At 37.9% G+C, this 23145-nt stretch overlaps 1 protein-coding gene across 8 annotated transcripts in view; it reads right to left on the bottom strand.

Moving 5' to 3' along the window:
- The window catches only part of NFIA (nuclear factor I A), a 417920-nt gene that overhangs the window by 204449 nt on the left and 190326 nt on the right, over positions 1–23145 (bottom strand). For all 8 annotated transcript variants that reach the window (XM_067726354.1, XM_067726349.1, XM_067726352.1 and 5 more), the window contains exon 3: positions 2416–2481. In XM_067726354.1, coding sequence (XP_067582455.1) covers positions 2416–2481 — 66 coding nt within the window. The remainder of the gene's footprint in view (positions 1–2415; positions 2482–23145) is intronic.

Below are 23145 nucleotides of genomic sequence, written 5' to 3'. Positions count from 1 at the left end.
ATAAAAATGAAACAAATAAACAAACAAACAAGAACTTTTCAGGAACTCATCTTCCATAACCTGGGGTAATGAAAATGAAAGAATACTCTTTATCAAAGCAACCCCAGAAAGTCATCTAATGCATGTAAATACCTAGTCCCGAAATCCTCATTTATTTTCCTTTAGGGATTATATGACTTTAAGGAAGAGGAAATATTTCCTCCAATAACTTCATCTGAGATTGACAAAAGGCAGAAAGAGGAAACCGAAGAGGCTGATATTCCTCTAGTCTGAGCTCCAGTTGGAATTGTCTAAGATGAACCAACTTCAGCTTTTCTCTGAAATAAATAGAAATTTGAAACATAGCAATTTATCACTGTCTCTCCTGGATATCAATACTTTCTTTCTTTGAACTCACACGATCCTTCCCAAATGGTACCGTGAATCCTTGAGGTGGCACCAAGTGATCTGGGGTTAACAGTGAACTTGGCCAGTCTCTCTGTGCCTTTGGCCGAAAAATCCAGGCTCGATCCTCGCTTCTTTTTGGAATGGGAAACGCACAATATCGGTATTACAGCAGCTCCAGAAAGGCATGCCAGGCCTCTCATGCTCTCAATTTATATTTGCATGTGAACAGCTTGTCGGCCATTTTATGAAGACAGATGAATCGCAGGCCTGCGAGAGGGGCGGCCAGACCTAAACACGTGAACCACACACCTCGGCAGCCCACCAGCTCTTAAAGGTGAAAGTAAAACGAATATCTCTGGACACAACTTCAGGCAGATTATATAGAGATATAATGTACGAAGAAAACGAAACTATAAGGCATCATCTATAAGTCAAGTGGGAAATAAAGAATGAAACAAATCTATAAATATCGCTCTTTAAAATGTCAACAAAAAATAAAATGTAGCTGTTTATGACACTAAAAACAAGCCTTCAGAGCTCTCTCGCGCGCTCTCTCTCTCTCTCTCTTTAATGCCTGCTGTGAAAAGATGACTTTGATAAGGAAAATACCACCAAAATACCAGGTTGAGGAGAGGAATAGTCAGATAGTGTATATTTAATATGGGAGCCCAACAATGTTATAGAGAATTTCCCAGGCTTGGGAAATGAAACGAATCCTGAGAAATCAGTGACAGGATATTCAGTGTGGTAAACTCAATCCTCCACCCCACAAAACTGACATAATTCAGTTTACCTATCTATTCCAAAAGATCAGATGGAGATCAAAACGGAAAAATAGATAGAACAACAAAAAGAAGAGAGTCAGGAGGAATGAGGTCATTCTAAGTAAGTGAAAAACAATGTATGGTAGAACTATACTGACTAGAAAAATAATACAAGGAATACTGAACAACAGCCAGCTTTTTTAGTGTAAAGTCTATGAAAGATACTATGGTAAGTATGTTATACACATTATCTTATTTAATTCTTCAACATGTCAATACAACTATTACCATACCACTTCAAAGATGAGGAATAAATCAATACTCTGGGAGGGTAAATAACCTATTCAACATTACAAAGGCAGGAAGAAGTAGAGGCAGACTTTGAACACAGGTCTGACACCTCAGCCTGAGCTTTTAGCCTCCGTGCCGTATTCCCCTCAAAGGTCCCTCAAGGTCAAGTTCCCATTAGAGTCTTCAGCTCTCTCACCAGGGAAGATCACTTTGGAATTTTATGAGATGATATCTATGAAAGTGTATAATACAACGTTTAGCATGTCATGGGTATCACGAGTTTACTTCTTGATTTTTATTGAAACTGATGGCTTTACTCAATCTTAAATTCTAACCTATGACAACCTTTTTCGTCCTTGGAGTGCATATACCACACAGTTAGCATTTTAGTGGATACTATTATATTCATATATAAAGTGTGTATTCTAGGTTAGTCAAGTTTCTGCCACGGAAAGTTTATATATTTATGCAACTGATGAGTTTAATTCTGTCACGTATCCTTAGTGTTTTATTTTAGACAATTTGAAGTGAAAAATCCTTCAAAGGCAGAGATGATTTTCTTAAAGCAATTAGCAAAGGCTTTGAAAAGGCCTCAAAAATACTTGTCAGTCAATAAACTTAAATCACTAGTGAAGAAGATTGTGGGTCACTTGCCACCTTAAAAGGAACTGAAATGAAAAGGCGTTGGCGCCTCACTTACGCTGCAAAAGATCCTGATCTGGTAAATCAACACCGCCTCTCACAGTAATCAACTTTCTTGGGAACTAAGGTTCTTAGGAGTACCCTGATAGGGTTTGTGGCTGAGGGGAAGGGTTTGGGGAGGCTAGAGTGGCCCAGAAAACTCCTTGAGTCCTCAAGATTGTTCCTACCGTGGGCCGCCCGTAGGGGCAGACCTCAAAAGCCTTGTACTTGGTTGGCTGCTGGCTACCATGGACTCTCAGAGCAGCAGTCAAGAGTCCCAAAGTAAACTTACCATTTTCTGGCTGGTCCTTAATGTCAGCGTCACTTGGCTGGCTGGGACTTTCAGATTGACTTGAATCTGAAAAACATAAAAATACAGCCAAAAATTACAGGGTCTGTGAAGGAAAGTGGATCAGAGGTGCCAGACTTTCTCAAAAGGTTCAGCATGGAAACTAGGAATGAGAACATTACAGAAGTGACATGAGGATCGAAAAAAGAAGAGAGAAAAGACAGGGGGTGAAAAGCAGCAGAGGCCGCAGCCCGTGCCTTCAGAGATGACTCTCGGTTCTGTTGCCACCTCCAGTGGCGCTTGGCTTGCGCCAGATCATAACTTGAAACTCTTCAGAAACCATCCTCTTACAGAGACACCATTTCCAAACTGCTCTTCTCCATTATTTATACACTAGAGTCTGATAAAGACTTCATCCTTCATTACACACATCTGAAGCTTGATTCAGAACATAATAAAGTGTCAAAACATATTTTGAAGCTGGTATATAAAAGCAACCCAAACAACAGAAACAAGTTCTGTTGATATTTAGCTCTGTATTACAGCAACAGACTATGCAGACTAACACCATTAAATACTAGAATCCTAATATTCTAGTGCATTTACTTAAAATAACAGGATCACTCAAAGATATCTTTCTCCCCCACTTTATAAGTATTATTTTCCTCTTGTACTGCTGCATTTGGGAGATCCTAACAGGCCTTGTGAGCAAAAACAGGTTCCTGCACACCTTTATTGGATCCCATTTATTTTTTATTTTAAAAACACAAATCATTTTCAAATGAAAAAATTTGATTCAATCAAATTAACTTCTAAATGAGATAATTTAAAATAAAGTAGTATTTAATTTTAAGATGAGATAAAATTAAGTTAGATCAAAAAATTTCACAGAATTAGAAGTAGGAATACTTATGATACATTTTGGGGGGAAAGGAGAAAAAAGGCAAAATATGTCAAGGAGAGAGTTTTTTATGTAAAGCATTTTCTGAGACTTGAAACAATATATAACATTATCAAAAAACAAGCAAAAAAAAGTTTCAGAAAAATCTCTGTATCTGTGGAAAGCCTGGATCTGAACTTTACCTTGACTTCACAGGGTTAGAATGGGCTGCCTGAAATTTGACCACATTTCAGCAAGAAGTTCAATGCAAGATCCAAAAGGTCATGACACTTAACTGTGATTAAATTGAAAATATTAATTCTATTTCAACAGAGTTACAGTTTTAGCATTCTCTTTCTTGGAGATACTGCAAAAGGTAGCAGCACTACTAGTGACCCTAGGTCGAGAGAAGCGCTAAGTTATTACTTTAAGAAAGGCCCCCTGCTTTTAGGCAAATGAAGATTTTAATTATTGGGAAGTACTATTTTTTAAATGTCTATTTAAAAATTTTCAGATGCTCTTAACCTGGTAACTAGAGGAAAAATTCTAGATTGATTCAAAGGTTCAAATAGCAAATGATGTGAAAATTTGAATTTTTATTTGTCTGGCAAAGTGATAGCTTTTATCATAATGTAACAATAGCCATAGTGAAGACACAAACAAAAAGCATTACAGGTCAGAAAACTTTAGACAAATTCTTCAAAATGAACCACAAAGTTAAATACAAAATCTGCACTGAAAATTGGAATACAATTTATATCAGATTACATTTGAAATTTTAACTCCATAAATTAACATTATTTTTATAGCAAATGATTTAAAAACACGGCAGGACTACCTTCTCTTTTTCTAAGGGAATATCCTGTAATTTCGTCATTAAAAATTACAAATTCAACATTCTTAGAAGTAATTCAGCATGTTTTAGGAGAAAGGCATACCTTCATTATTTTTGTACTAGAAAATTTTAAACCATTAATATCCACTATTAAAATTAAAGAAAATATCTAAGTTTGTCTTAGGGAAAGTTAAAATTCTTTCTGATCATGTCCCAGAATAGATACATAAAATTTTGCCAAATAGAACATTTTCTTTGGAATAAGACTGGCAAACCTAACTTTCTATATGATAGCTTAGCCAATATTCTTTTTCTTGATGTAATATCTTTACGATTAATCACTTTACAAAAAGAAAAATATTTTTTATCTCAATTAATTTAAATATACCCTAGCCAATTACTTTTCTGATATTTAACTATTAATACTAAGCTAAGGTAAAAAAATAATGAGTGATTCAAACAATTGTTTTAATAATCTAAAAGTGGACTCCTTTGTCCTTTTAAATTTTCTTTTACGTTTGTCACCCTGTATTTATAGAAAGGTAGCATAATTATAGAAAACATGAACAGCAACAAAAGATGGCAATAGATACGTTCAAAGAAAGTTTAAAATTCCAAGCCACAGAAAAAGAAGCAAACAAACAGCAAATGACTGAGTGGCAGGAAAACAGCTCAGAGTTGGTCTGAAAGGGGCCGCAGCACTCTTGTGAAAGCTCAGATACAAACACTGGAGAAGGCATCTAGCCAAATTGAAAACGGAATTTAATTTCTCCACTTTTATTCAAAAGCTGGGGATACTGTTCTCCACCGGAGGACTGCATACTAAAATACACCATCTTGGTAATGGATAGGGAAGGCCAAAGATCTACAAGAAAAGTTAAATGATCTAAAGACTTAGGTAATTATTTTCTACCATGGGCTGTTGAATGCCGTTTCTATTTTGAACCAACAAGGAACAAAATTACCCAGTGCTGGTGCAATTCTATGCTGAGAACGCATGGATACTTTCTCTGGTATTGCAAAAGGTCACCAATGCTGTTAAGTATGGAGCCGACCAGATAACCAGAATTATAAATTAATTTCTACCCATACATAATTGATACAAATGAAAGATCTCTTTCTTAAGCATTTGCATTAAAACACTATCACGAAGGTTAGCAACTAATTTACTTTTCTGTTTTAAATACTTGGTAGAGACTTGTCAGAAGCCAAGGTAACTTTATGTCTTACTTTTGGGGACAATTATCACATGGTCTTTTGATTCCCACCACCTGAAATAATTAGAGGCCCCAGAAAAAAAAGAACCACCTGCATAGACTTGGGTGCCCTTCCTGAATCTGAGTCTCCCACAGCAGTGACTTCCTCTGGTTCCCTGGTTGAAAGCCAGAAAATTTGTATATTACAATGAAGAGAATATAATTTAAAATGTGTTTAAATGATGGAGTTGGAAATGCTATTGTGAGGAAGTATATTAGGATTATCAGTTTTTTTTTCCATCTAGGGATTTGTTTTTTGTTTAAGGAAACTTAGACTTCAACCTAACCTAAAAGAAAAGCAATTTTTCTTCTGGTTTGTAAAAAATTTATGAGCAGAAATTTAAACCTAAAATTGACAGGGTTTTCATATAGGAGGCTGGATTGAGACCTCTTAATTGAACTGGTAGTCATCTACCTATGCATTTTTATGGCGCCTACAGCTATATTGCTGGAGTACTCAGACAAAGATATTTCACTATCAATATAATCACTAGGGAAAGGAATAAAATAAATCCTAATGCCTGCACACTAGCCTCTGCTTCCATAAGCATGTGCACTGCAGGAACAGAAACCTTGTACTGGATTTGCTACTTATGCATGGATCCAGTCCCCCTAACCTCATTTCTGCTCCCCTTCAACCTGGAACCTCAGAGAATACTCCTTTTGGTATGGTGAAGAGTGACAAAAGCATGTCAATATGGTAAAACTGGTCAGGCAAAAATATAGACATCGCTTCCACGTATTTTCTGTTCTCTAGGCGTGATGCAAAGATGGAATGTTGTTAAATCTTCCTTGTGCTCGACCCAGAATTAAACTTTTCCTCTCTGATTCCTCTTTTATTGGCCATACATCTCTTACAATGTGACTAACATTATGTTGCACTAAGGTACTCTTCAATGATCTCCTATGAGAATTTGAGCTCCATAAGAAAAGAATTCCTTTCTTCCTCTAGTCTTACCCCCTAGTACCTTCCAAGGGTACCTGGCCCAGCTAAGGATTTGTTAACCGCTGAACTAAAGAGATGAATTTTCACTTGTTGTTCAGCTTTCTAATGCTGAACCACTGCCAGTGACTGAAAATATACTAAATTCACACCTAAAAGCAGATTGGGACTTATGAAATGAAAAAGGAGGGTAGAAAAGGTCTTTATTTCTGCTTCATATCCCCCTTCGTGGGACCTGGCAAGGAAGAGAGAGACACATCCCTCTGGCTCGTGAGTAGGAAATCTTGCACAGCGTTTAGAAGTTGCAGACAATCACCTCCTCTGATCCCCTGGCCGACACACCCACAAGAGGCTCCTTAGAATAGTAAGAGCTGAGAGTGGTGTCTGACACATAAAAGGCCCCCCAGAAATGTGTGCAGGCTAAAATGATGGATGGCAGAAATATTTCACACATTCAAAAAAACACAAAGATAAGAGAAAGCTGCCATATTCTGATGCCCGAAGAGGGACTCAAAATCCTAACAACTGCTGTTGTGAACAGCTGATAAAAGAAGAGCAGCCACGCAGTGGTGGGGAACCCTTCCCACCCCGAAACAAACCAATGTAATTCCTATTCAGTCAACATGATATCAACAAAAGTCTATGGACCATGAAAGTACAAATTCAGGTTCCAGGGGAAAAATAATTTCACCTAAGTTCAACCTCCCTACATGCATACTGATTTGGTTAAGGATGAAGCTTGAAAAGTCTTTGTTAGAATTTTGTGTCCAGTTTTAAATCTCCCAAATTTAAAGGTGATATGAAGAAATCAGAAGGCATCCAGAAACAAAGACGAGTTAGTCAAGTGAAAGAAAGTGAAAATGCCGCCAAAAAGAGATGAAGTTGTTCTTCATAGTGTGAAAAAGAAAAGGCAAAGTTAGGAATGAATACTTTCCTGCAAATAAATGAAGCGTCAGGAACATTCCTGAGGTAAAAGACAATAAGGAATAGGGTGATTATACTCTGAATATAATAAATACCCCCTAGGATTGTAGCACTTAAAGATTTTTAAAATTTAGGTAGATTCTTTTTTTTCTTACAGAGGTTTGGGAAGATGAGTAGTTTGCGAAAGGGTCAAGCCAAAGAATCCAAGATTCATTTTTCTACATCCATGATGTTATAGAAATCTACTTCTGATTAGTAGTATAAGGCTTAGAATTACTCTATTTTGATCATTCAGTACCGTAAGATGTTTATTACAGTAAGGAAATCTAGAAAAATGGCTATAATAGTCACATTTTGCTTATTAGTCTCTCTCATAGCTGTAGTTATAAAAGAAATATTATTGTAGTACTTTATAAACTTTAGGAACATTGTCTATTTTTTCCAGTATCACCATGACCTTAAAGACTGAGGTGTGAGGAAATATTTTAAAAACCTTTGAGGTGTAGAATGTCCCTTCACAGGTGCACATATGTATATACAATCTGGGGCTTACGAGTAAAACTGATGAATACAATACCATCCACTACATATAACAGTATCCATCATGGTCTGGCAAAGAACAAACAGAATTTTGTAATACTATCATTAAATCTGGACCACCAAAAATCTTCAGTTATCATCAGCATTTTCAGAGAATGGATAAATCCTTTAAGCTCAGTAAACAATCAAACCAATATTTAATGGTAATTAATGTATATGACTGTGGCCTACTTAATGAAAAACAAATACACAATAACCTGGTTTTTAAAACAAATTATGAGGTGAGTCACACCATAAAAGTTTTCTTATCTTTGAAAATGGAAACACTCCATGGTTCTTTAAATGGGAAGTCTTATCTTTACTGTATTTAAGATACAAAATTTGATCTGTGTAACTTTCCCAGTAAGCTAGAATTGCGTGTGTCATGATAACCGCAGTAATCAAGGTATGCACAGCAAATCCTTCTTCACCAGAAGGGAGGTGGGGAGATGGGGCAGAAGGAAAACCCTAATTCCAAAAGGACCAGGCTAGTTTGTACACGTTGGCCCTTGAATCCTCTAATCCGAATCCGAGCGGAAAGGCTGTGTTCACGCAGCAGAGACTTGGAAGGGCTCCACCAGACCACCCCGGGGGCTGCCAGCTGCTCGGGAGATCCACCCCTTAGCCACTCCCGGGTATGGCATTTTCGGGGTCGGAACTTAAAAGCATTATATAATCTAGATGACTACCATTTTCTTTCTTAAAACTTTTTTTTTACATGCCTTTCGGAAGAAGAATTTGTGAAATATTAAATTGGCAGGAATTAGATTTTTTGGCATTAATGCTGGTATTCAAGGCCCATCTGTTTAGTCAGGGCTGTGTCTGATGATGAGACTGTTTAGGTTGAAGAGTGATTCAACTGTCTTATCACCTACTCATAAACGTGTTATTTGGCTACATGCACAGGGAGGTTGTGGAATGATACACAGTTTTAACACGTTGAGAAAAAAGTAAAATGGTCTCACCATTGTTGTGTTATGACACTGAGGGGGAATCATTTCTAAGCTTTGAAACTTACAAATTCAGTCACTCTGAAAGTAAAGACCAAATGACTCAATCTTTAAACCTTCAGTCTTCGCATGAGGCTGATTTCCAGTCATCATCGGGTTTTTCAGCAAAGTTGTAAGTGAAGTCAATGGCAAGAATGTGGTGATTATAAAAGATATGTAAGCACGATACTCTGAATAAATTTATAATTTCTCGTACTTTCTTTGACAAGGGTCTCTGACTAAAATAAACTAAAACTGACATAACCACTTTGAATTTTGTTTTTCTCATAACAGGGGCTGTGTTAACATGTGATGGTGATCTGTTGATCAATTCAGAACTCACATCAGTGAGTCAACCTGGTTACCTACCCACTCATGAGTAAACAAAGACCTGCCTAAAAAGCCATGAGTATAACATTATTGCATATCAGAATTGTGCTCAATTTCCCCTTTTGAGTCACTTTTCTCACAAACAAAATTAATTATAACAGTAAGTCCTTGGGGTTCTTAGAAGAAAATATACTTGAAGATGACTTATGTAGTCAATCTATACAACTGGAAGTAGAAAAACTCCCTGTATACTTTCATACTATAAAAACAAATGTGTCAAATGAAAATGATGCATAATTTAGTTATAGTCTATACACATTATTTTCATGTGTCTGGATATCTGTAAAAAATTTCATTAAAATAATAAAATGATCTCTGTTGAGGATAATCATGGCTATTTAAGTTCAGTTAGTATTCTAAGGATTAACTTTTTTTGCATTCATATTTCACTATTGAAAGAAGTATGAAAAGGTACAAAGATGGAATCCTAAAAAAATCTGAGCTATATAATTTAACTCTGGATCTCGTATTTTTTTCACCTGTAAAATGGGAACACTAATGACTATTTTGCCTAATTTAATAGAGTTGTTGTGTGGATCAAATAAAATAATGCAAGAAGACCTGATTTTGAAACTGTAAGGTCCCCCAAAAAGAAATGTACTTTTACCTCTGCAATATAAATCTTCCCATCCATATACATTTTTTGTTTCTTTTAAAAAAATCAACCCCAGCCCACACATGACATGATTCTGGTAGAAAACATCAGCATCACAGCCCTGGTTTTAAAGTAAAGGTTCTTAATTCCAATATACTGGGAAAGAGATTATCTCTGATAATGGAAATTTAAATCTCAGCTTGCCGTTGTTTATTCCAGACAGACATTTGTGTGTTAAGTCTGTTTATCAGGCAACACTTTGTCTAAGCCAGGAAGTAGTCAGTCTTTGTAACAAGATGTATGCAAATGAATTTCCCATGAGTCTCCACAGCAAATTGTAGTAAGAAAAAAAAATTCCTTGTTACTTTACCAGCAAGAAGCTACCTCAAAAGTAGACTAGAGACAGAGAACTATGAGCTAGACTATGTTGATGAGTTTAAATGAATCCTAAATATGTGCTCACAGTCTGTTGCTCTTTATTCTAAGCAGACTTGGTTCCTTACATCTGTTTATCAGACAACACTCTGTCTGGCTTTGTAACCTGTGTGAAAATCAACGGTGACCATAATCCCATGAAATAACCTCTTGGAGGCAAAACTCCAAACCTCCCAACACTTTAAGGACCCCCACCAATAGACGTTCCTATGAAACCTTTGAAACTTTTAAAAAATACATCCAACTCTAACTTTTGCTCACCTTCTATCTTAACTTTTCTACACTCATTGAATTCCCTAAAGGCACGATAGCCTCAGGACAGAATGGTGAATTTTACCATACAATTTGGACTGATAAATAAAAAATTTGCTAACATGCCCTATCTAATGATCAAGACCAGGGAGGTTTTTTTTTAATATACTTTTTTCTATCGTAATAGTAAAACGTTTATTCTTTTATTCTATTACTAAAGTATCTATCCCGGGATCCTCTTTTTTTTTTTAATCCTAATATAACTGACTCTTTTAAAAAAACTAAACATGAAGAGTTGAAAAGTGTATTTCTTTTTATTTTTCTTGTTGGTTTTCTATAGGGTTTGAAAATCTTACCAAAGGCATCAAATTGGTTGAGCTTGTCTTCCTAGACAAAATAAACACTTTAGGACTCTACTTGTTTGTATTCTCCTCAGTGGTGCTGTATGCATCAGCAGCTAAAAACAAAGAAACTTTTTAGCTGCTCAGACAAAATGCAGAAGCTTCCCAAACAAGGAGGCAAGGGAGGGGGCATGGGTTGAGGGGACGGTAGGGGTGGAGAAGTGTGCAGAAAGTCTGACAGTCCATTCAATATAGGGATGATGGCTATAATGCATCCAGGGTCCCCTTGCTAATTAAATATGCATTGGCACAGTTTTGATCGATGCAAGCCATGGATCAGATGACACACCTGCAAAATCTTGAGCCCAGAGCTCCCACGAAAAGGGAAAATACAGTCTTGTCTCCTTATCTTTGTTTTCAAAGGCTCTCAATTTCTGTGCTTAGATATCTAATTTAATTCTCTCACCCCTCAGCAAACTGGATTAGGGAAGTCAATACTGCCTTTGTGCATCGACAGGAAAACACAGCTTTCCTTTTATTCAATTTAGCTATGACCTTTATACAAAGATAATGACAACTGTCTAAAAGTAAGGTGAAGGCCTCAAGAAGAAGACCCCCTGAGCGAAGGCTCCCATGGAATTTTGGATGACAAGGTAGTGGGGTTTACTGGGACATTTTCCTGCTTGGAAAGGAAAAAAGGAGGAAAGGGAATTAAGAATTGGTGGGGGGTGGGAAGGGAAGGGTTGGGACACAGGGAGAAAGCATGGTGGAAGAGATTTCAATCCACTGACTAAACGACCAAAGTCTCACAAATCAAATCACTGGACCGTGTCATATCCATAACCAGAGAATAATGCTGTCAAAGAAGATGATGAGAAGGGCATAGTAACAATTTGCCTAAAAAATGCAGACGCCTTAATGAGAAGGCTGAAGATTCTGCGGTTGGGTAAATCAGGAAGTTTGGGTTTTCTTGTTTCTTTCTTCCTTTCCTTTCTTTTCCCCCCCTTGAAGCTTTTGAGAAAACAGGACTATCAGTGTGTTTGTGAGTCCTAACACCAGCGATAGCTAGAGATTTTTGGAGAAGCCTGGGATTCTGCAGTGCTCCAATGTTCAGACCACGACTACTAACCAAAGGGGAAAATGATACTGGAAGAGTCTCCTGAAAAAGCACTGCTTCCTTTTAACTTCCTTGTCTTTGGGCTTACTTGTTCCATTCATTAATTCAGGCATTCATCAATGCATCTACTATGAGCCTTTCCCCCTGCGTACGTGGTGCTAAAAATTTTAAAAAGCAAGGTCTCTGCTCTCAAGGATCTCTCAGTCAATCGGAATAACGATAATAAAATCAAGGTTCTGTGGCATCCCCTCTTGATTAAGTCCTGTCCTCTAGTGAAGTTAATGTACAGCAACATGTTATCGTGCACATTTGTAATGGCTTTTATTCTCTTACCATTCGCAATCAGTACTGTACCACTAAGTGTAGCCTTGTAACAGAATTTACAGTAGCCTGGATGCTAACTGTTGGTGGGAATGGATGGCTGGGATTAACTTTTCTAGTAAGATATAGAGAGGTTTAGGCAGAGTCCTTTCAAGTGAAAGATGAAGGTATACTACTGCATAGTTAGCATTGTTGGGAATGGTGTAAAAAATCAAAATGGTTTTTAAAAATCAGGTTTATTCCCCCTTAGAAAGAATTTCATAGACAATATTCCTAATCAGGCCTGGTGTACTCCCTTTAACAGAAATGGCTGTTTAACAAAGGTAGCTGTGGTACACTGAAAAAGGCAGAGGACTTGGTATTAGAAAACCTGAGTTTGGGTCCCTTCTTGGCCATTTATATTCGCTTTGTGGAACTGGGCAAGCCCCTTTACTTCTCTGAATTTCAATTTACTCATCTTCCAAATGCCTGACTTTCAAGTTTATGAGAACTGAATGGCATGATTTAAAATGCCTTGTAAATTATAGCAGCTATAACTCTAACTGTACACTGCATACGTTTGCTAATGTATAGAAACTGGTTAAAGAATCACATTGACTACTTACTTTTATTTCTTGTCTCATTATTTTATTTATTTATTTTTATTTTTTTTTTGCGGCACGCGGGCCTCTCACCGCTGTGGTCTCTACCGTTGCGGAGCACAGGCTCCGGACACGCAGGCTCAGCGGCCATGGCTCACGGGCCCAGCCGCTCCGCGGCATGTGGGATCTTCCCGGACCGGGGCATGAACCCGTGTCCCCTGCCTTGGCAGGCGGACTCCCAACCACTGCGCCACCAGGGAAGCCCTTGTCTCATTATTTTTACTGCACAGAGCATGGTATCTAGAACATATACGTACTACCAGATATTTGTTGAAATGGAATTGAAGAGGGTGAAAGAATTGCTCTTTCAGGGCCATGAAATACAATAGGGCCTATCTTGAGAGATGTCAACAGATGTTTGGGGGTAAATTTTCTGGCTTTGGGGAGACTGCATGACTGGATGGTGGTATATCCCATGTGGTGAGAACAGACCTTATGGGACTCATAGGCTTGGCTTTCTGGCCCTAGATTCAGGACCAGAATGAGGGGGGTTAGGCACCCGTAAAGGTTGTTTCCAGCCCTAGAGTTCTAATTTGAAACAGATCATTAGCAATCAGGTTGTTGGTCTTCTGGCTGCATTCAAGGTTGGGACCCACATTTCATCAAAAGGGACTGGGTGATATTAGCTGCTGATCATTAAGTACAACTAGAAATAACATGAGTTCAATAATCATTATAAGTCACACGATCTCTTCTTTACCTTATAAATGATGACAAATACCCTACTATGAATTGCAAATGTTTATCTTCAGTGACTTGGCCAGTCCTGACTACAGGAGCCAATAAACAGTGTTTTCTTTTTATTTCTTAACCCATTATGTAATTCAGAACACCAGGAAACTTTTTGTTTCACGAGCTACCGTATAAGGTATCCTTGAAGAATTTAGCCTAGGTCTTAGGTCTTAGACTAGTATTGAGGACAATACTTTCTCAAAAACACTTTAGATATACCTTCTCATATATACAGTCAACCACTGACAACGCAGGTTTGAATTGTGCGGGTTCACTGTATAAGCAGATTTTTTTCTACAGTAAAAGTTATATGAGGATTTTTGACTGTGTGTAGGGTTGGCGCCCATAATCCCTGTGTTGTTATAATATGTAATGTAAAATATATATTTTTTTAATAATGTGTTTTCAGTTTCCACATTGACAATAACTTTTCCCTAACAACTTGGTTTCTGGACTTTTAACAAATATGCATGAAAACAGGGAGCTATCATTTGGTCAACCAAAAACTGGTCCTCAGACTCCCACAGCATCATAACAAAGTTCAAGTGATAGCTGATTCTCTAGAAATTCACCCAAGCATTTTGCAAGTAGAAATAATCATATATGTTTTGCTTCTATGTCTTTATGATAGATAAAATGATTTAAATGTACTGAATCATTTTACTTTTAGGAGTTTTCATTTGGATTCTATCATGGCTTTCTCCCTGACATATGCAGTGCTAAGTTATTTAAAATTAATTGCAGTACAATATTTTAAAATTTCTTCACATGGTGCTAATCTCAAGTGCTTTGGATGTTTGAACCACACTTGGAAGCCATCAAGTTCTGTGTATCTTTATACCATGGAGCAGTTAAACATGCTAAAAAGATTAGTCAGTGAACTTTAATCTATAACCAAAACTATACTAAATTATAAAATTTCAAAAATGTGTGAGTTGATACAAATGAGAAAACTGCAAACACCCTACATAAAAAGAAAAAAACGAACCTAGATAATTAAAACACATGAATTTACTTACGTAGCTTTGAATCCAGAAAAGCTTTCAGAAATTCACCACAGATCATGGGGTCCTACCCACATAAACCCAGTTAGGTGCCAGTTGAGCTTATGTGCTTTCACCTTCATCTGAAGTTCATTTTATCTGTCATTTTTATTTTCATTTTAGGATGCAATGTACATTCTTTTCTGTGGTTATGTTGAAGGAGGGATAAGTATTTTCCATTTCAGTAACTCAGTATGGATGAGTAATTTGCTTAGTAATAATCCTAAAATTAAACTGTCTTCCATACAATGTCTAGTAATAGTTTACATAGGATTAGGCAAATGAACTATCTTCGGGATGTGCTTTAAAAAAAAAAGTTTCGGGCTTCCCTGGTGGCGCAGTGGTTGAGAGTCCGCCTGCCGATGCAGGGGACACGGGTTCGTGCCCCGGTCCGGGAAGATCCCACATGCCGTGGAGCGGCTGGGCCCGTGAGCCATGGCTGCTGAGTCTGCGTGTCCGGAGCCTGTGCTCCGCAACAGGAGAGGCCACAACAGTGAGAGGCCCGCATACCGCAAAAAAAAAAAAAAAAAGTTTCTTATTTGCCACCTGGATTTATTTTGATTTAAAAAAAAATCATGTTTTCTGGAAAGTTTCTAATAGAGGTGCTATCTTCAACACCTGCTCCTGATCAAAAAGTCTAAGTGGGTGACTGGAACTTCATTCTGATTCGCTTTTCAAGAACCATTGTCACTTTAAAGAATGACTAATAATTAGTGATTCCTAGGGGAAGAAGCTTATTTCAGTTCATCAAACATTTAGCACCTACTGTGTGCAAGGCATTGTGAGCTTTTATTCAGTTCTGAGGTAGCTCATAATGTTGACTAAGAATTCCATTCATTCAACTCTGGATCGTTTATTAAAGTATATATTACTTGTTTTTGAAGAGTAGCTATTCCCCCCAACCCCCCAATCTCCACCAGTGGTGGTAACATGAAGTGTTTCTGAGCACACTTTCCTAAGTCTATTAGGGGAGGAGAGAGGAGGTGGAGATTTCTACAAATAGGAAATGGTTTATCTGTTTGTTCTCTATTTAACAAAAATGACAAATCTCTGGGTTCCATGGTTTTTTCAATTTTTTGGTCATGGTGGAAGCCTACAGACAAGAGGAAGCTGGAGCACCAGCGTACAGAACAATCGAGTAGTTCTACCTGCCAATCATACCCCATTATTACCCCAACTCACCCCTACACCCTATCCCTGCTGAGCTTCCTGAAGCAATGTTTAACCCCCTGCAGCATTCACACAGCCAAGGCCCAAACCTGGGGTTCAGAGTGATTTCAATATCACCTCTGTCTTTTCAGATTTACAATATTAAGGTAAGCAAAGAACGGGACTTCCCTGGTGGTTAAGAATCCACCTGCCAATGCAGGGGACACGGGTTCGAGTCCTGGTCCGGGAAGATCCCACATGTCGTGGGGCAGCTAAGCCCGTGCACCACAACTACTGAGCCTGTGCTCCTAGAGCCCATGCTCCGCAACAAGAGAAGCCACTACAATGAGAAGCACACACACCGCAACGAAGAGTAGCCCCTGCTCGCCACAACTAGAGAAAGTCTGCACGCAGCAACGAAGACCCAACACAGCCATGAATAATAAATAAATAAATAAATAAGAAAGATAAGCAAAGAGTAAAAGGTGACTAAATCATTTTTGGTTGAAATGGCTCAGTGGCCCTTCTAAACTGTCCTATTTTATTTTTTGGTTACTAGAAAAAAAAGATTAAAAACAAATTATAAGTGGGGAAGAAAAAGAAGAAATAGTAAAAAGAAAACAAATCGCAGTAACAAAGCAAGTGGCATCTTTGAACAGGGGTCAGAAATAGCAGCTCTTCAAATGAGACAGGAAATCTTATTTGCAACAGATCTGGGGAAAGTTACAAGAAAAAAAATCAGAGTTTATTCAGGAATGAAAGGTGACATAATACCTGCATGGTGTCTCTCAATTATCAGGTTTGTATTGGGGGATGGTTGGAACAATAGCAGAGCTTAACATGGGAATGCTGTAAAAGAAGGGATGAAGGCCTCCGTTATTTCCTTTAAGTCTGGCTACCACCTCCAAAAACAGCACAGAATTTCATAATTCTTTTCCATTTAGTAAATTTGGGGCAATAGTTTCTTGTTATATTTATCCAAATGATCTCCAAAAAAAAAAAAATCACTGGGCTGGTTTTCATTTTCCATCTTTATTCTATACTTTAGCAACTCATCTAACAATTTAATGATTTCCTTTTCTCCTCTAAATGGATGTCCTGTAGAAAGGGGAAATTTTCCAAAGTCTTAGTCAACAGAGTCTTAAGTTTTTATCATACAAAACAGCCTCACATCACACTATTGTAGTCACATGTTCTCCCACCTGGTCTTAAAATCAGAAAGCACTTTGTTTTAATGCCGCCATGTTGGTATTGTCCTGACATGCTTAGACTTCAAAGGGGAAGACTTTGAACAAACCTATTTGGAAGGAATTTCATAAAAAACATTAGGCAAAAAGACTATTTTAAATTCACAGGAAGAGTGTAACATCTCACCGGCAGTAGATAGGGAAATGAATTATTCAAAATTGTATACAAACCCTGACGTCATCGTGAATAGAGGCAGGCTCTAAGGAACTTTACTGAGAAAAGCTGGTATTTACACAGTGATTGGAAGCAAAAAATAAAAAACCAAAATAAGAAAATCTTTTTTTTCTTTTGCCACATAAAGAAAATCTGCTACACTGCTTTTCATAACCCCACCTAAACTCCCTACTGTGGCGCTCTCAAAGCACGACCTCTGGATTTCCGTAAGGAAAGTATAGCACAACATTAAGAAGTCCCAAGACTCTTCGAGAAGAAATTCATGCAGAACATCAAATGTTACTCAACATTTTCAAGGAACCATGATATGTCAAACAGACCACATGATGCAAGTACATTTAAATATAAGTTTCTATTTCTGTTTAAAAATAAAAAAGATCAGAAATCTGAATCTGGAAAAGCAAAATCTCTTGCAGGTTTAGAAAGCATATACAAAACCTGGCAAAAGAAAACACTGTTCACTGCCACCATCTGCTTTCTGGCACAGAGGAAACTTTTACTAACAGCAACATTTTCTTACATTAGAAAATCCACTAATTAGTTTTGTTGTAATAAGAAAAATAACCTTTGCGTGGAAGGCAGATTGCCAGCTCGCTTTTTTTTGTTGGCTGCACCTTGCAGCAGGCCTGTAACATTTCCATGTGAAGTTCACCTCTGAGTTCCCCTCTCCTGGAGTACTTTATTATTCCCTGTTTGGTCTAAAGAAAGTATTCACAAATGAGAGCTCAAAAGTGAGAGCAACAGAGAGCAAAAGCTTTAAGGTATTTGGGTTAATATCCAAAAAAAGAACACCAGGTTCAGAATCAGGAAATCTGGGATCCAGAATCGATTGTTAAAAGCTCCGTAAACCTGGGTCTCATTTTTCTCATCTTTAGGGCTATTAAAGTAAATGAGCTCTAGCTTTCCCCTAAAATTCCTAAATTCTTGTAGTCTAAATCATTTTTTCCTAAGAATTGTATGTCCCAAGAAACTAGTGATTGCAAAAGAGTAAGTGGAACTTCAAGTGTCACTGATAAATCTGAAATAATTGAAAAAATGTTGACATATGCTGATTAAAATATTACAAATCTAGCAACCGAGGAAATGGAAACTCAACTGAAATTGCTTAATAATATACGCTCATCATTTAGTCAGCATATCATTCCACAGATAAAACCAACAAATATGGATCAAGCAACTACTGTGTGCCCAGCACTCTTGTGAGCCCTGGAGACAGAGCCATGAACAGGAGGCTCACAAGCTCTGGGCTCCCAACACCTAGGTTCCAGGAAGCCTGCAGGCCTGGGAGCTGCCGGGCATCCTCTGCAGAATCACCCGCCGCAAGTCCGCGCGCTGCCCTGGACAGGACGGCACCAACGGGGAGAGAAAATGTGTGTGTGCTCACCACACTGCAAGATCTGCTTGCAAGTTCCTTGAGAAAAGAAAATAAATGGGCACAAATACTTTCCGAGAAATTTTACGGAAAACAGACATCATGTCTTTAGAAGCAAAGCAAAGCAGAACACTGAAAGGGCACACAGCCCCCTGTGAAAGATGTCTCAGGCTTACATTGTTCAAACTGGCCCTCTGCCTTGACTGAACGAATTCCCTTAGTTAAAAAAAACTCACCACTTCCATTTTCTTGATTTTTTTTCTGTAGGCTCAAACTTAGCTACATTTAAAACACAAAACTGCAACGCAGGATGACCTATTGCAAACTCAAATGTTCCCCTGCCTGAGGAATGAGGGACAGACTATCGCAAAGTTGATTAACCCACTGGTATTGCACAGCCCAGCCCACACTACTATTCTCAACTGTATGGCAGCCACACGTTGATGACCAGGCCAAGTGCCCATTGGGTTTATTAACCCTCAGCTGCCATTAAAATACAGTAATTAAAACTCTAACATTTTATCCAAAGCTTCCTGTCAAATATCTGAAAAGATTTCAGTCAATTTATAGAGTTCTGTCTTTGCTTTTACCCTCTGTTTTTGTCAACACCCACTTAGGCACAGAAAGTAATTGCCTTCTTTTCCGATGCCGGTTAGTCACATTTATACAGCACAGATCCCTGTCCTGAATTTAGAAGATAATTCAGTGTAGAAGAGGATGAAGATAGGATCCTTTCCCTTCCTCCTGGCAGAATTAATCCCTCCTTCCTCTGGCTTCCTACAGCCTGGTTACTAAGAACAGGGCTCAGCTTCTATTTCATTTCTCCGTGTGTATAATCCCCACCTGCCCTACCAACAAGTTGCAAGCCCTTGAGGGCACACGTTTAAAGAAAGGCTTGCACACAGTAAAGGCTCAATAAGTGACCCTGAATAGAGGAATAGAGGGGAGAGGCTAGTCTGGGCAAGACTTTTAAGCAAGGGTTATCCCAGAGACGGTCTATAGATTTTTCTATCTCCTAGCAGAAACAAAGTACAGTTAGAAAACATGCAGGGTTTTTCAATTAAGGCTAAAATTCCTGAAATGGCTACATATAAGGGAAAGACTTCCCCCTCTCTATCAGAGATGGGCAAATGGCTTGTCTAGTGCCCACGATAACCTTATCAGATAATTTAATATTCGAAACATAAACAAACAAAAAATTAGAATTTAAAAGGGAAGCAGATTACTCAAATCATGAGACAATTCTGACAATTATCTGCAAATATACTGGGACCAGAGTCTTTAAAAAACATTTCCTATTATCTGTAGTAGGAAGAGTAAGGCTAAGCTTACAAATTTTGTTTAATGTAAATCTTTTAGGTTCCTACTATAGAAAATTCCTGCAGTATGTGATAGGCTTCTGCATTTCTGATTTCATAATTAAAGACTCCTTGATATGTATCGCAGAGCAAGAACACTTTACTAAGTATGTGAAGGAGTGACATAACCATGTTTGGACTGGTGTATCAGTAAAGCTTCTCTCAGTAGGAGAAGAGTAATTACAGTTAAAAAAAAAAGACATCGAAAGTTTCATTTAGATAATCGAAAATAAGATGTTAAAATTCCTTTTTGGTTTTCATTCTAGCATGCATTTCAGAAGACCAATATTGAAACTGTGTTGAAAATGTTAGGCTGAAGACCAATTCTGATAGGAATTATGGCCAGTTTGACACACCCTATTTATCTTTGGCTTGATGTAGACATAAGTTCAGATACTCTTCAATTCTTTTTTTAAAACCTGGCCTGAAGTTGAGAATGTGGTTTCTAAAATTAGCCAAAAGTTCTGAAAATGGCTTATTTTCTATATATTAGCCTTTTATCAGGCACTGTGTATTAACAGACTATATTTAGAATATCCATAAAGTGATGTGATCTTGTACAGATGATAAAACAATATAATGCAGACTTTCAAGGCAGGTAAGGACGTATGATAAAGGATGATAAACTAAGAATAAAGATTAAGGAAGTAGTATTCACATTAACACAATGAGAGAAAAAAAATTAAAAGCTTCACTTAGAAGCTAAGTAAAAAATGGAAAATTCATGACCTGGGACAGTTTTTTTTTAACCTCCACGCGCTACGCTTATATTGCTACAGAAATTGATGATTAGTTAGCTAATCTTAGGCAGCACAGACAGACAGATTTCTGTCACATTCCACGCCCAATCTATTCTTCTTCTCTCATCTCTCTGGGAAACTGAGGTAAAATTCTGCTAAGGATATTGGATTTCTCTCTGGCTGAATAAAGGAACTGACCTTGAAAAACATAAATACAAAGAAATTAATTCTTTGCAAATTTGCTAAAATAGGTGTATTGTAATTTAAAAAAATAACTGGTACTCCCTTAATTACAATGCTTGAATGCAGCTCTAAAGTTGGAAGGTTTTATTTTATTTACCAAATTTATAAAAACGGCGCATCTTTTTTTCTCAAGCCTTGAGGTTCTCTTCCCAGGCTAGAGTAAGATCACACACAGTCACACGCAAGTTTACAAACAGCGACTTGTTAACCTTTCTTTCTTGACCAAAAAATAAAACGCACAAAAAAAGTGGAGTCTGGGTTCACAGAGTTCTTCTTTTCTGGTTTAAATTTAATAACACTTAGGGATTAAAAGGTATGCTCGGTATCTATAGGGCCAGCAATACTTCCTGCTGGGCTTAAACCTGGCTTTCCTGGGGGCAGAGAAGCCACAGCCCATCAGTTCATGTAGGAAGCTTGAGTCCCAAATGAAAAATCAACTTCCAAAAGATCTGGGTTACCAAAACTAAGCAACAAAGTACCATAGTTTCCATTTTTGTGTGCTATGGAAACTCCGTGACAGTAAGAAGCCTGCCATCCAACGTGGGGTGAAAAAAGAGACACCTTTTTGCTCACTCCAGCAACTGTCAGTCAGGTCCCAAGATGACTCAAGATCAAAAGCTTCCACCAGAACCAGAACCTTAGTGGGGGTCTGTACCCACTATGGAATACCATAAAAATCTACTTTTAAAAGGATCCGAGCCTCCTGAAGTAGCACTCCTTTCATGTGACCACATTTCAAATGGTTTACTCATCACAGTAAGAACTGAAATACATATGGCATGTCTCCTTGGTCTGTTTCCTTTATTATTCGTGTGGTTTCATCTTTCTAAATTCGGACTTCTGCCCCATCCTAGAAGGTGAGGAGAATGTAATGCATAATGCAAAAGTATTTAAAGCAAATCATATGATATCTGTACTTGATAATTTTTCATGGCTTTATACCAAAGAATCACCGCATATGGAAGCTTAAACATTTTTTAAATGCTAGAACACGGAGCCTTCCTTTCAAACAATTCAAAGCAAGGGGTATATTGCTGACACAGCAACACTGTGGTCTCCGAGAGACTGTGGGAAATGTCAAATCTATGGTCCTGGGGGTGATTGGTGGATGGTTTTGTGGTGTGTATGGTGTTTTGTTTTGTTTTGTGTGTGCTTTTGCTTTTCTCTTTTGAGTCTCTGACAGAAACAGAGCTCCACAAACTTTCTGGCGACCTCCCAGGAAAACAGAAGGAAGCTGTATCCTGCACTTCCCCTGGGATCTAATGAAATATACAGCCTCTGGGCTTCTTTCAATTTGGACTTTCAGATTGCTAAGCCAGTGGAAAGGGGATCCTAGCTGTCACAAACGTCACATGCTCGGGGTCACCTGCTGCTCGGGGGTTCTCATGCCAGTTGTTGACATAATAAGCACCCCTTACACTTTAATTACAATTCACAGTGTGCAAACTATGCAATCTGCTTTAAGGCAGCCTGTCTTTTAAACCAACACTAAAATTCTATTACTAATGTGGCGATGAAATGTAGCAGGGGAAGGGTGTGTCCAGATGACTAACTATATGCAGATATCTGCCATTTGAGGACGATACAGGCAACATTTGCCAAGAGATAAAATGGTGTTGCTGCCCTTAATTCTGGGACATGGGACTTTATTCTAATTCTGCTCTGAGATTCCTATGAGTGGACCACAAAAATGAAATACAATATGTTTCGTGTGTAGCATTTTTACATTTGTGTAACTACTATGTATTTTTTTTCCACATGGGGGCTTAGCTATTCTGTGTAATATCTTGCCTATCCAACAGGGCTGATCGACTGTTAAAGGACAAGGAATTTTTACTTCCCCCCCACCATATCTTCCCCTCTAAACCTAGGGCAGTGCTAGAAACGTTTAATACATGCTTCTACAGTTGTGTTGACTCTCTATGATTTGCTAGATCCTTGTATTTTGCTAACTACAGACCCATGTAAGCTATATTCTTGAAATCAAAGCATGAAAGGTTATTTTAAAGCAGAGCCCATTTAAAATAATATGACAATGCAGGGAGCTGTTTAAAAAGTGCTAACACATAATTATAGTCTACAGTTTTCTCCAAAAACAACAGTGGAAATTAGTTATAATTATATTACAGAGAACTACTATAAACATAGGTGGGCTAACCTTTGAATGAACTGTCCC

The sequence above is a fragment of the Pseudorca crassidens genome, chromosome 2 (genome assembly GCF_039906515.1).
Source record: "Pseudorca crassidens isolate mPseCra1 chromosome 2, mPseCra1.hap1, whole genome shotgun sequence".
Taxonomy (NCBI): domain Eukaryota; kingdom Metazoa; phylum Chordata; class Mammalia; order Artiodactyla; family Delphinidae; genus Pseudorca; species Pseudorca crassidens.
This window is presented reverse-complemented; position numbering and strand designations above follow the sequence as displayed.